This window comes from Syngnathoides biaculeatus, chromosome 10, assembly GCF_019802595.1.
Source record: "Syngnathoides biaculeatus isolate LvHL_M chromosome 10, ASM1980259v1, whole genome shotgun sequence".
Classification (NCBI taxonomy): domain Eukaryota; kingdom Metazoa; phylum Chordata; class Actinopteri; order Syngnathiformes; family Syngnathidae; genus Syngnathoides; species Syngnathoides biaculeatus.
The window spans coordinates 21,351,765-21,364,624 of record NC_084649.1 but is presented as its reverse complement, the minus strand read 5'-3'; the positions used below and the strand labels follow the sequence as shown (position 1 = coordinate 21,364,624).

At 47.4% G+C, this 12,860-nt stretch overlaps 1 protein-coding gene across 3 annotated transcripts in view; it reads right to left on the bottom strand.

Moving 5' to 3' along the window:
* The window catches only part of arhgef10la (Rho guanine nucleotide exchange factor (GEF) 10-like a), a 157,120-nt gene that overhangs the window by 56,087 nt on the left and 88,173 nt on the right, over window positions 1–12,860 (bottom strand). For all 3 annotated transcript variants that reach the window (XM_061832610.1, XM_061832611.1, XM_061832612.1), the window contains one exon: window positions 2,099–2,220. In XM_061832610.1, coding sequence (XP_061688594.1) covers window positions 2,099–2,220 — 122 coding nt within the window. The remainder of the gene's footprint in view (window positions 1–2,098; window positions 2,221–12,860) is intronic.

Genomic DNA, 12,860 nt, shown 5'->3' with positions numbered 1-12,860 from the left:
AGAAAGAGGGAAAAACAATGCGCTGTATATATATATATATATAAGTATTCCTGATCACCGACATCCATTCATTCATTTTCTGTATGACATTTCTGTATCTTCATGAGGCTCCCGGGCGCCCCCTTGAGCTGTGAAGTAGAATTTCACCAAGTGTTGTTGAGTCGGATGATTTTTAAAGTCCTTTTGAGGAGAAGAAATGCCGTCGCGTATCTTCACAAACAACCGGTGAGCAAAAGCAACGCGAGTTGAGCTGGACACATCTCGGAAAATCAGTTCCCGCTACGCCTTTCGCCGATGCGCTCGGGTGCTTCATTTCTTCGCGCGGGGCGCTGCAGACGACGAGCGGAACCCCGCGAGTGCCGGCTAGAATTTATTAATTGACTCGCCGCCGCTTCCGGTGAAGTGTGTCGTACGTTCGCGGGGACGGGCCCCCGGCGTGGCCTTCTGGGAAATCGCCTCGGCTTCAGCTAGCGGACTCGCGGCCGCCGCCTCACCAAACTATCGAGGCGAGCGGGCCGAGTCTTAATCGAATGCTGAAACATTGATTTACGCTCGGATGTCCCACGGCCGTTAAGATAATTGCGAGCTCGCTTTATAACATCCTTCTCAGGTGACCGAGGTGATTTGAAGACCCCCGGTGCCTCATTCCGTTCCCCACTCGACCACTCTCACCTTCCTAGCTCAGTAAGACGCATAACCGGACGGATTTAAAATGCGTTCTGAAATATCATTTCCAGGCCCCGGGAAATTGATTTCAAAGCACGTCCGCAGACTTCTAAAACCACCGCACTTTGCTCGTGGTCTGACGTATGCGTGTACTCGAGGTGGCAGACTCGGGTCACATGACTCGACTCGGATTCAAGTTGCCAATCCAGGATTTGTGTCTTGCGTCACTGACACTTGACAGACTCGAGTATTGCGTACATGAGACTTGACTTGAATGACGTGACTGCTGACCAGTTCGGTGTATAGTTAGCTGGGATAGGCTCCGGGAGACCCGTGGCCCTTGTCAGGATAAGCGGCTTGGAAAACGGATGGATGGGATGGACTTGCATTTAAAAAGCTGCATTTTCTCGATTTTTCTTTGTTCTTTTTTTATGTAATTCATTAAAAAAAAAAAAAAAAACTCGCACTCCACAAGTACACTCAGATGCGGAGTGCATGAAGTACTAGTATGACAGAGAGGCCTTCAAATATTATTTCATTTGGATTCAAGAAATATGCTTTGATAAAACTGGGGCAACAATGCAAGTGAACATGTAACTTTTTTCATCTATCACTTTCCATTCATCCAAGCATTCATTTTCTTAGCCACTTATCCTCACAAGGGTCCCAGCTGTCAACGGGCAGGAGGCGGGGTACGCCCTGAACTGGTCGCCAGCCAATCGCAGGGCACATCGAGACAAACAGCAACACTCACAATCACACCGAGGGGAAATTCAGAGTGTCCAATTAATGTTGCATGTTTTTGGGATGCAGGAGGAAACCGGAGTACCCGGAGAAAACCCACGTAGGCATGGGGAGAACATACAAACTCCAGACGGGTGGGTCCGGGATTGAACCTCCATCACTATAAAAGCCACAAAGAGAGGTGCGCTACATTAACGTCACAGTTTGACGAGCTCAAACATGTACTAAGCTTCAAGTCAATTTAAACGAGAAGACAAAGTCATGTAAAATACCGTTTAAAAAATGTGTGATGTTTTTTTTTTTTTTTTGTTTCATTTTATAATTTTAACTCGAAAATGTATGTGTTGTCCTTTTACTATCTCTGGTATTTTATACGGCTTTTATGTCGGTGTTTAGAGCTTGATTTTCAACTTTCACACGGCGACAGGCTTCCATTTCTCACACTGGCAGAAGCCAAGGAGGAAAAAGAGGCTGGCTGGTTTTGCTGCCTGAAAAGTGGATTTGGGGGAAGCGGAGCCTTTGAAAAATAGGCGTGGTGTTTCGATCGCACAGAAACAGCTCGTCAAGTCGGTGAAAGTATCAAGCAGGAGCATTTTGCATTGTAATTCTAATCATTAATAACGGCGAAGAGTTGTGGATGTATTCGTTATGGTTACTGCAAGGTGGCAGTCGTGGTGAAATCCCTTACCTTTCTCCCGGGGGACTTGGAAGCAAAAACGGGCATGTGGCAGGCCAGCAGCGGGCACCAAAACGGCGCCGTCGTCCTGCCCTCGTGCTCGCCGTAGAGCCAGCCGGGTGAATTTTCCTCGCCTGGAAAACGCAGAAGAAATCGACAAGTAGGTTTAACCGGAGGTGTCCAGAATTTTGCCTCCGAGGGCCACATCCAAAAAGAAAAAAGAATCTTCAATTGTAATGAATTCGACATGAAAGAAATAATCCATCAAGCAAAATCAGGACCAGAACAAGCGATCTGTAGTAAACGGAATGAATATTCATCGTATAGCGGCTTTGAATCATAAATATTCAAACCCGCGTTTACTTACATTGTAGATCTTGGGGGGGGGGACAAAACAATATGGCAATATGGGAAATTCTGCTTTGAAACGGGCTAGCAGTCAATGAATTCATTTCTGACGTTTCAGGACCGGCACACTGAGATCTTTGGATTTCCGGTAGCGAGGAGAGGAAATCTGCCGGGTCGGGTTCAGGCCCTCCGTCTGTCTACTCCGGGAGGAGTTTCTTGTCTATTCCGGGATTCCAGACTCCTCCCAACCCCTCGAAAAGGATCGTACGCCCAACAGAGCCCCCATCCCCTGGCTATCATTCGTCAAATATTTTTTTCAGGTTTTTTTGTTGCTGTTGTTTTGCGTCACAGCGCCCCCATCAGTCCTGGTGTGCAGTCTCAAGACAAGAAGAAGAAAAAGAAGACAAAGCAAAAGAAGAAGAAAAAGGCGGGTAGCAGCGAACACAAATTAGCCTTGACCTTCAGTCTTCCCAACCTCATAATGATGATGAATAACAGTAAACAACATTAATGAGTCCGCACGCACCCGTACACACAAAATGGAGGACTTTTTTAATTTTTTTTTTTTTTTTCATGCTTCAACTCTTGAAATCCTCATCAAGAAGAGAGGCCACCTCTGTGTAATTCTACTGCGGTGCATCATTTTCAAGGCAAAAAAGAAAAAAAAAAAAAAAGATGAAACGGCCTTTTATTTCGCGGGCCTTGACACCGTAGAGCGCGAAGGACGACGTGCGCGCGACTGCTCGACAACCTGAGCGCGACTTTATTTGTTTTACAGTGATGAACGCAACGTGTGATTTCGGGCGCACCCGGACACAAACGCGCACGTCATCGCGATGCGCGTAGATTTGCCATAAACGGGCTTTAATGTCAGCTTCCTGGCGGTAATTACGGGGACGTGTTTGTGAGCCATAACAAGCGTGCAATGCAATTAGAATTGAATGACTGCATGATTTCATTGTGAGGATAAGCAGCTCGGAAAATGGAACAGAAAAATTGTGAAAGACGGAAGAGTGGAGCAAGGGCACGCGGCGAACCTTTCGACGGCTGACCGGGAAATCAGCATGTTTCCGTTCGGGGACGCATATCCACACTTTGCCCTTAACTGAACAAAATGGCCCCAATTAACCTAATGTGGATTTTGTCCATGAAAGTAATCAAAGTCAAGCGCCCCCCCCCCCAACACCCCCACCGACAAAGCTCATCAGTAAGCCGTCGCACGCGTCCCTCGATCCCAATTTCATTGCATGACGATGAAAATTCTGGTTCTAATTCTGATTTAACGTACATAAAGTGCCCCATAGATTCAAGAAACATAGCTCGAACTGACAATATGAAAATGATGTTGCTATATCACTGGCTTCCAACGACAAAAAAAAAACAAAAAAAACGTTTTCGAGGTTATTTCAGAAAAGAAGAAATTTTTTTTTTTATTTTGCACGTCAAATTGTGTACTATGGCAGTAAAAAACCTCAGCTGGCCTCAGAGTTCTGAGGACCCGAGTTCGAACCCGGCCCCGCCTGTGTGGAGTTTGCATGTTCTCCCCCGGGCCTGCGGGGGTTTCCTCCCACATCCCAAAAACATGCAACATTAATTGAACACTCTAAATTGCCCATAGGTGTGATTGTGAGTGGGGCTGTTTGTCTCTATGTGCCCTGTGATTGGCTGGCGACAAGGTCAGGGTGTACCCCGCCTCAAGCCCATTGACAGCTGGGATTGCCTCCAGCGTACCCCGCGCCCCTCGTGAGGATAAGCGGCGAAGAAAATGGATGGATGGAAAACCTACATTAATTTTTCTTCATCAAATTGTGAATGTCATGACAATGGATGATGTCCAGTTGAGGGTATTAATGCTTCTAGAACCATTTGCAATGTTGTGAGGATGAGGCCCCTCTTTTTCAGCGAATAAGGGATGAGTGCCCCCACCCTCCCAAAAAAAAAAAAAAAATATGTATATATATATATATATATATATATATATATAAATCTACAAATAACGCAATGCAGTACGAGTACATTAGTCAACTTTAACTTTAGTCACACAATAACGTGACGATCCAGGTCAAGATACCATCCATCTATTTCCTTTGCCGCTTATCCTCACGAGGGTCACAGGGAGTGCCGGAGCCCATCCCAGCTGTCAACGGGCAGGAGGCGGGGTACACCCTGAACTGGTTGCCAGCAAATCGCGGGGCACCTGGGCAATTTACAGTGTTCAATTAATGTTGCCAACTCCACACAGGCGGGTCCGGGATTGAACCCAGGACCTCAGAACTGTGAGGCCAACGCTTTACCAGCTGATACACTGTGCAGAATTAGAATTATTAGTCTACAGGAAAAATGTACGAAAACCACTTTGAAAGCATACTTTGAGTTAGCGTCGCAATTTCAACATTACACTCAGCCTTGGGAGTCCCGGCCGCCACGTACCAAGCGACGGAACCCCAATCCGAGTGAACCGTCGCTCTACGTTGCGCCGCGCGCGTCCGTTCGCAGTGAACCGTACGAGAAGCCAACAACGCGCGCCGAAGTGTTTCAGTCACCGAAGGCGTTCGGGGCGCCGGAGCGGAACGTGACGGCCGTCTCCTCGCCGCTAACTGGATGTGGCGGCAAAGCGAGCGCCGTGTCAGAATATTAACGAGGGCGAGCGCCTCCCCGGCGCCGCGGACGCCGGTGGAAATTAATTTGCCGACCGTGCCGCTTCCGACAGCCTCCCCCGCCCCTCCTGCACCCCTCCCCCCGTGATAAAAAGGCCAAAGAGATAGACTAATTAAATACACCAGCACAATTGATATTTCAGCATGGATCAATGCGAGTGCAGAATCTGTTAATTAAATCCTTGATAGTGTTTACTCATCATAAACATCTGCGACGTTTGAGCGTGGCGTGATGGAGGGCGAGGGGGGGGGTGTGATACGTACGGGGGGTGTGGGGGTGAGATAATCGCAGCCGTTTGACAGATTAATTTCAGGGCTCTGCAAACATCCTTCAAAGCGCGGGCTCGCTGAAAGCTTTGTTCTACCGCTAAAAAAAAATAAAAAAAATGTAAATGTGGAAAAATGAGTTGATCCGTCGGGCGGATATGCTTCAACGGCACAAAAGCACGCTGATAAAAGTTACATCGGGGGTTAAACTGATGTTGTTTGAAGCCGCGCGGTCACCGTGGCAACGTGGCAATCTGAATGCGGGGTACGAAAAGCCTTGAAGGCAACGCGGCGTCGGGGGTTTGGTGGACGTCGGCACCGGGGCAGGTTATCGCAGGTTCTCGAACATTTTCCTTCCCGGGATTCCTTAGAGGGGAGAAATCTTTGCAAGGATCCCCTCATCGTCCAAATGCCAGTAAACATAATCTACCAAGCGTCCTGAAGATGAGCATTGATGAGAATTTAGCAATTACAGTGTCATTATCGGAAGTGCTTATCAAGCCGATTCATAATCGATTCTCTTTGGATGAGACTGAATGATCCAAAGGATACATGATAGACCCACAAAGGAGGAAGCGGTGAGCGAAATATGAATTTTCACATTCAAATCACAACGAATCAAAGAACAACTAAGCTACAACTGTGACCATCCATTCATTTTCCAAGACGCTTATCCTCACAAGGGTCGCGGTGGTGCTGACGCCTATCCCGGCTATCAACGGGCAGGAGGCGGGGTACACCCTGAACTGGTTGTCGGCCAATCGCAGGGCACATGCAAACTCCCCACAGGCAGGAGGGGCAGGGATTTGAACCCTGGTCCTCAGGACTGTGAGGCCAATGCTCTAACCAGTTGCTCCACCGTACTGCCCCACTACGCATTGTACCTTAAAAAAATCCTCAATTTTTGGCCCTATTGTGTGTAGGTACACATTTAGCTCCACCATGACCTCTGCAGACAAGTTGGTTAACATCCATCCATTTCCGCTTATCCTCATGAGGGTCGCGGGGAGTGCTGGAGCCTATCTGAGCTGTCAACGAGCAGGAGGGAGGGTACACCCTGAACTGGTTGCCGGACAATCGCAGAGCACATGGAGGCAAACAAGTCGCACTCACAATCACACCTACGGGCAATTTAGAGTGTCCAATTTATGTTGCGTGTTTTGGGGATGTGGGAGGAAACCGGAGTGCCCGGAGGAAACCCACGCAAGCACGGGGAGAACATGCAAACTCCCCACAGGCAGGTGGGGCTGGGATTTGAACCCACGTCCTCAGAACTGTGAGGCCAACGCTCTAACCAGTTGCTCCACAATGCGTTGTATTTTTAAAAAAAATCCACGATTTTTGGCCCCAATGTGCGTATGGACACGATTAGCTCCACCATGACCTCTGCATACAAGTTGGTCAACATCCATCCATCCATTTTCTTTGTCGCTTATCCTCACGAGGGTAGCGGGGAGTGCTGGAGCCCATCTCAGCTGTCAACGGGCAGGAGGCGGCCCACACCCTGAACTGGTTGCCAGCCAATCGCAGGGCGCATAGAGACAGACAAACAGCCCCACTCGCAATCACACCTAGGGGGCAATTTAGAGTGTCCAATCCAGTTTTTGGGATGTGGGAGGAAACCGGAGTGCCGGGAGAAAACCCACGCAGGCACGGGGAGAACACGCAAACTCCACACAGGCGGGGCCGGGATTTGAACCCCGGTCCTCAGAACTGTGAGGCCGTCTCGGTTAACAAAAACTCTGCTCAAGGATCCACTTGAGGGGGGCTGACCGAGGCAGACTTAATTGGAGAAAGTTTATGCAGCACAGCGCGTAAGCAAGGCGAGAGCCGGCCGGGTCGCCAGCGGGCTAAGTAGCTAGCCTGCTAGCCGGAAAGGCGGCAGATGCTCCCGAGGCACAAAACCACAAGGCAGCGAGGATTTACGGCACCGACGGGCCAAACGGACCTGGGCCAATGCGAGGGATCCTTATTAAAATAAGACATTTTAAAATCAAAACAGTACTGAAAGGGAGACACACCACTTAAAAGGCATCAGCAAAAGCAAACTGGTGTCATCGCTTTCCGGTTTCATAAAGTTTTCAAATCATCAAATTGGTTTTATCATTTGTTGGACTATTACTGCAGTTTGGTAAATGGAGAAAATGGAAGCCGCAGTCAAGCCGAGTTAAGTTGGAAAATAAGGCACAGGATGATAAAATAACAAGGCCGCCGTCGTCGTGTTGGCGTCTCGGACAGTTTGTGAAATAAATATTCACTTAAGTGTATTTGCATGACATGATTGCTCATTTGTGACATATGAGGATGAGCGGCATGCAATCGATTCCTAGAACTAGAACCACTGGGGTTCGGTTTTCTAAAAGAACTGATTGTGGAGTCTCATCCTGAACATGTGCTCCTAAATATCATGTCAATTAAAAGTTGTTGGGTTTTTTTGAGAAAAATGTGGAAAGGTTATGATAATACATTCATTTTTTTTCCCAACAGACAAAAAGGTATAATGTTATGAATAAAACACCAAAAAAAGTCATCTTTGGAAAAACAAAAGAAATCTTTTGTCAGGACAAAAAGTCATCGTCTTACAAGAATAGCTGTATTTTTCTAAAGGTGCGGAATTGTTTTTCAACAACATCCTCACGCTGTTTAAACATGCCGTAATTCCCGGCCTACAGAACGCACCTGGTTATAAGCCTCCCCCGGTACATTTGTAAAGGAAATACCATTTGGTACGCCACAGCTGTGTAAAAGCCGCAAGTGCCCACATTTAAACCCACATTGAAACACGAGATATTTACAAAGAAAGACGGACCACAGAAAGAGAGAGAACGCTAACCTGGAGCTAGCGCGGCGCTAACAGCAGTGCTAATGCTCGCGCTGCGCTAAAACAAGCGCTAACAAGGTCGGTTAAAATAAACTTGCAAAAATATCACTGAGACATGCCAGTAACACAGCACAATGCTAACAGGGCCGGTAAAAGTCACGTCCTCGGTACATTCTTACCTTTTCTGCTCGAATGCCTCCCTGCGGCCGCACTACCACTAACGCTAGCGCCGCGCTAACACCAACACTAGCGCCGCGGTAACAGGGCCGGTTAAAATAAAACTGATAAAAATATCACTGAGACTCTCCAGTAACACAGCACAACGCGAACAGGGCCGGTAAAAGTCACTTCCTCGGCACATTCTACCGGTCTCATTCTTAGCTTTTCCACTTGAGTACCCCCTTACGGCCGCGCTAGCACTAAAGCTAACGCTAGCGCCACGCTAACAGGGCCGGTTAGAAAAAAAACAACAAACAAAGGTTGCCCATTTTGAAGAAAACTCAAGAAAAAAAAAACAACAACGACACCAACAAAAAGTTTTAGTTGTTCAACAAAGAAATAGCTGTAATTGTTACAATACCGAAAACACACAGTGAATATAAAAAGTCAACACACCCCTAATTCAAATGGCACATTTCTGTGATGTAAAAAATAATTACACCAACATACAAACTTTCCAAATATTCTCCACTTGTAATGTGACCTCATAACTCAACAAATCAACTGAAATATGGAAACTGGAGCCCAAAAAAAGCGAATATCCCGTTCCACATGCACAAAGTAAGTCTTTCTTGCAGCGATTTGGTTGTTATTGCAGCACTTTTTTGGGTCACAGCATATCAATGAGGGAAATCACAAAATGTGCCAACTGTTCTTTGCAAAAATGGTGAAAATCTGTCAGATTATGAGAGCATCTACTGTAGGGTGTACCATAATGAAGTCATCCTTTGTCATATTGTAATATAAAAATCCAACTTTACCGGCGGAGGAAAATCATACATTTCTCAGTCTTTTATAACTCTTATTCTGGAAAAGACCACATTTATTCTCTCAAAAATGGGACTTTTATGTGCCTTTTTTTCTCAAAACAAACAAAACACAAAAGTAGCATTTGATTCCTGTAACAACTCGATTAAAAATAAAAACCCTCGATTTTTTTTGCACGCAGGCATGTCGTACGTGATCATATTTCCCAAATGATATCGGAGCTTCTAATTGGCCCAAAGCTAAACTACGGAGATTTATAGAGTGACTATTTATCCGACGGGGGTCCGGTTAAAGCGAGGGGCGCGTTAAGCCGAGCGGCCGCAGGCGACCGCCCCCCCGCCCGCCCTCTCCGTTCCCTGCGGCGCGGCTGATTGCATGTCTCAATCATTCCAACAGCCCTCGTCCCTTGTTTGCCCTCCCACAATGCATCAGCCTCGCCGCCGTCAAAGTCTGAGACCTAGACCCGATCTCGGCGGGGAAGCGATTAATTCCGCGAGTGGCGAAGCCCATTAATTAGGCAAAGCCTCGGTTTAGTTCACAAAGACTCCCGGCAAAGAGCGCTGGTGCACTGCGTCAGCGCTGTTACGCAATTTACACCCCCGCAATTAAGAATATCTTTCATTTTTTTTTTTTGTTTTTGAATACATACGGACACGGGCACACAAAATTATCTTTTGAATAACTTCGCACATCAGTTTGGAGGTTCCGGGCTTCCGATCTGTGGGGAGTTTACGTGTTCTCCTCGGGTTTGAGTCCTTCATTCGATCCCTTTTCTTGTTTTTGCTTTATCTAAAGCCCAAGTGTCATCCCTATAAACATTCTAAAATAGATATTGAAATGAAAAATACATATAACATTATTCACTTCAATGCCTATACGAAAAAATAAAGATGAGCGGCGAGCGCGTCATCCATGCGCAAAGTTGCGGAAGTGTCATTCGACATCCGAGTCTCCTGTCCGTGACGTCACCCGGACATTCGCCAATGAAAACACGCGGTGCACCCTAACTGTGGGAGACGGACACGCCCCTTCTGACACGGAAGCTCTTTACCGAGAAGAGAACAACTCACAATCGAGTGGAGTTGCCGGGGCAATATTACCCTATTATTTCGGGCCATATTTAGATGATATCCGGATCACGGCCAAAGCACCTCCCCGCCCGATCTACCTCCGCGCGGCGATGGTAAAAACAACGCCGCCCACGAGCGACGACACCGCACCCAAACCGGCTCCCCATCCGATCCACCTTCGTGCAGCGGTGATAAAAACAACACCACCCGCGAGCAACAATGACGCACCGGCCAAACCGCCTCCCTGTCCGATCCACTTCCGTGGCGGAGATGAGCCACCGCGGCCCAGCCGCGATGAGCCACCCCGGCCGACAAGGCCGGCGGCCGGCTCGAAGACGAAGGAACAACAAGCTACCTTCCAGCAGGTAAAACTAGTATGAACAGACGAGACCGCTTGAGTACACTTTTCTTTTCAAAGAAGAGAACATTTCACAACCGAGTGAAGTGACGGGGGGAATATTACTCTGTCGTTTCGAGCCATATTTAGACGATACGCGGATCACGGTCAAATCGCATGCGGCCAAACCGCCTCCCGTCTGATCCAAAGCCGCGCGCCGTAGATGAGCCACCCCGGCCAAAGCGCGGACACGGCGTCGACGGGCACACGGACATATTTAGCACCTCTGACTTATGGACGCGGATCTTTTGTTACATTCTGAAAGGATTTCGTCCCCCCCCCCCCCCCTCAACTATTATTTTTTTAAGTAGCTGTATGCACACCTAATTGTCATTTGTAACCCAGGAAGCTCTCGTCCTTTGCACACGTTGCAATCCATTTTTCACGACGAACCGGTTCTTTTTGAAAAGTACGAAGAATGAATCCATCCTACCTCCCGAATGTTCCAGCAATATCCAGCAATACAACGAGCCGGCATTTTGGCTAACAGGAAGGAACAACGAGCTACCTTCCAGCAGCTAACTAATATAAACAGATGAGACCGCTTGAGTGCGCTACTGCCCTGTACGTCACTTCCTGCTTCTTCTCAAAAACAAATCCCTCGAGAGGATTTTCACGGCGGGAGTTACAAAAAGCCACATACGTCAAATTCATGTTTTGTGGTGAAAAAAAAAAACAGATGGGTCCACACTGGCTGCCGTTTTTTTTCATTCATAACATAGTAAAAATCATGCATTTCATGACTGTGGCACTTTAAGCTGCCATCCTATCCGCTATCCTAGTCAGATGGGCAACGCTAAATTGAGGAGGGTTTTTGCCTCAATGCGGGTGGAATAACTTTCCGATCATTTTGAGGATTCAGCTCAAATAACCGAGACGACAGGTTGTAACAGTTTGTAATTAAAACGGTCACCAGGTTCGGACGAGGTGCTACGTCGTTAAACGGCACTTTATCCAGAAGCCCGCCGCAGGAGGTGCAGCATCTGCTGTGAATCGCCCGCAGCGCCGATATCACCTTTGACCACAAATTACCTCAGGCGCCGCGCTGCCAATCAAATGCGATATTGACGCAAATCCACCGCACAAAGTTCCGCGGAACAACGGCGGCTCAAGTAAAACAACCAAATTAACCAGGTCGCTCCCTCTTGAGGGCGCCGACGGTGGCGAGGAAACCCCGGGGGGACGGCGCAGCAGCCGTGAAATTGAATCAACAACTCCCTGGTTGTAATTACACTTGCTGGAACGGGAAGGCGACGTGCGGGCGTAACACAATTAACACGGTGTCGCCGAGCTGACCGGGATGGCGGCGACGGGCTTCCAAATGGGCCTCCGGTGCGCACCGGGAACTTTGTTCTCGTGTCCCGAACACCTCAGACCTCCTCTGTGCAAAAGCTACCGGAGGGATCATTTCCTGCACAAATGGTGGCCTCTTGCACACAGAACAAACGATGAACTGCACACTAAATGCAGTCTCTCACGTATGAAAAATGTACGGGTGCGGTCAGTCATGCCCGCAGATAAAGTTGCGGCCGTGGTTAGGGATGGAATCTCAAGACCTTAAAATAACTTACTTGATTAATATAACTGTGAATTAAACATAAAATAAACAAATACATAACTCAAAGAAAACAAAAACAGCATAGCAGTAGATGATCTACATGAGGAATGTCAAACTCATTTTTGTCGCGGGCCACATTGTAGTCACGATTTCCCTCAGAGGGCCGTTACGGTGAAACCATTGAATACCCGAATCGCCTCATCACATTCACACATGAGATTTGGGAACTAGTTTTGGAATCAGAAGCCAAGCGTGATGGGTTTTTCAACCGTCGTTCATGTTTGGGAACACAAAAATGCGTATAAATATATCAACGTGACCATTTCTGATGAAATGTTGGCACATATTTTCACAAGAATCACGGATTTTGGCACCAGTGATTTGTCTTTGCGGGCCACATGCAATCATGTGGCGTACCGGATCTGGCCCCCGGGCCTTGAGTTTGACACCAGTGATCTATATCTTCCTAAAGCATGGAGAGGGGAAAAGTTTTTGACTTTAAGATAACGCGGGACCACAGGGGAAAATGACCGTTTGCATTTAGATATTTGGACAAACTAGTCTAACGGTAGAACATAGATCAAGTTAAAGTAAATCGCAATTTCATAATCATAGTTAGAGACTGAAACATGACCTGTGTTATATCCCAGAAATGTTTTCAGCGTAACT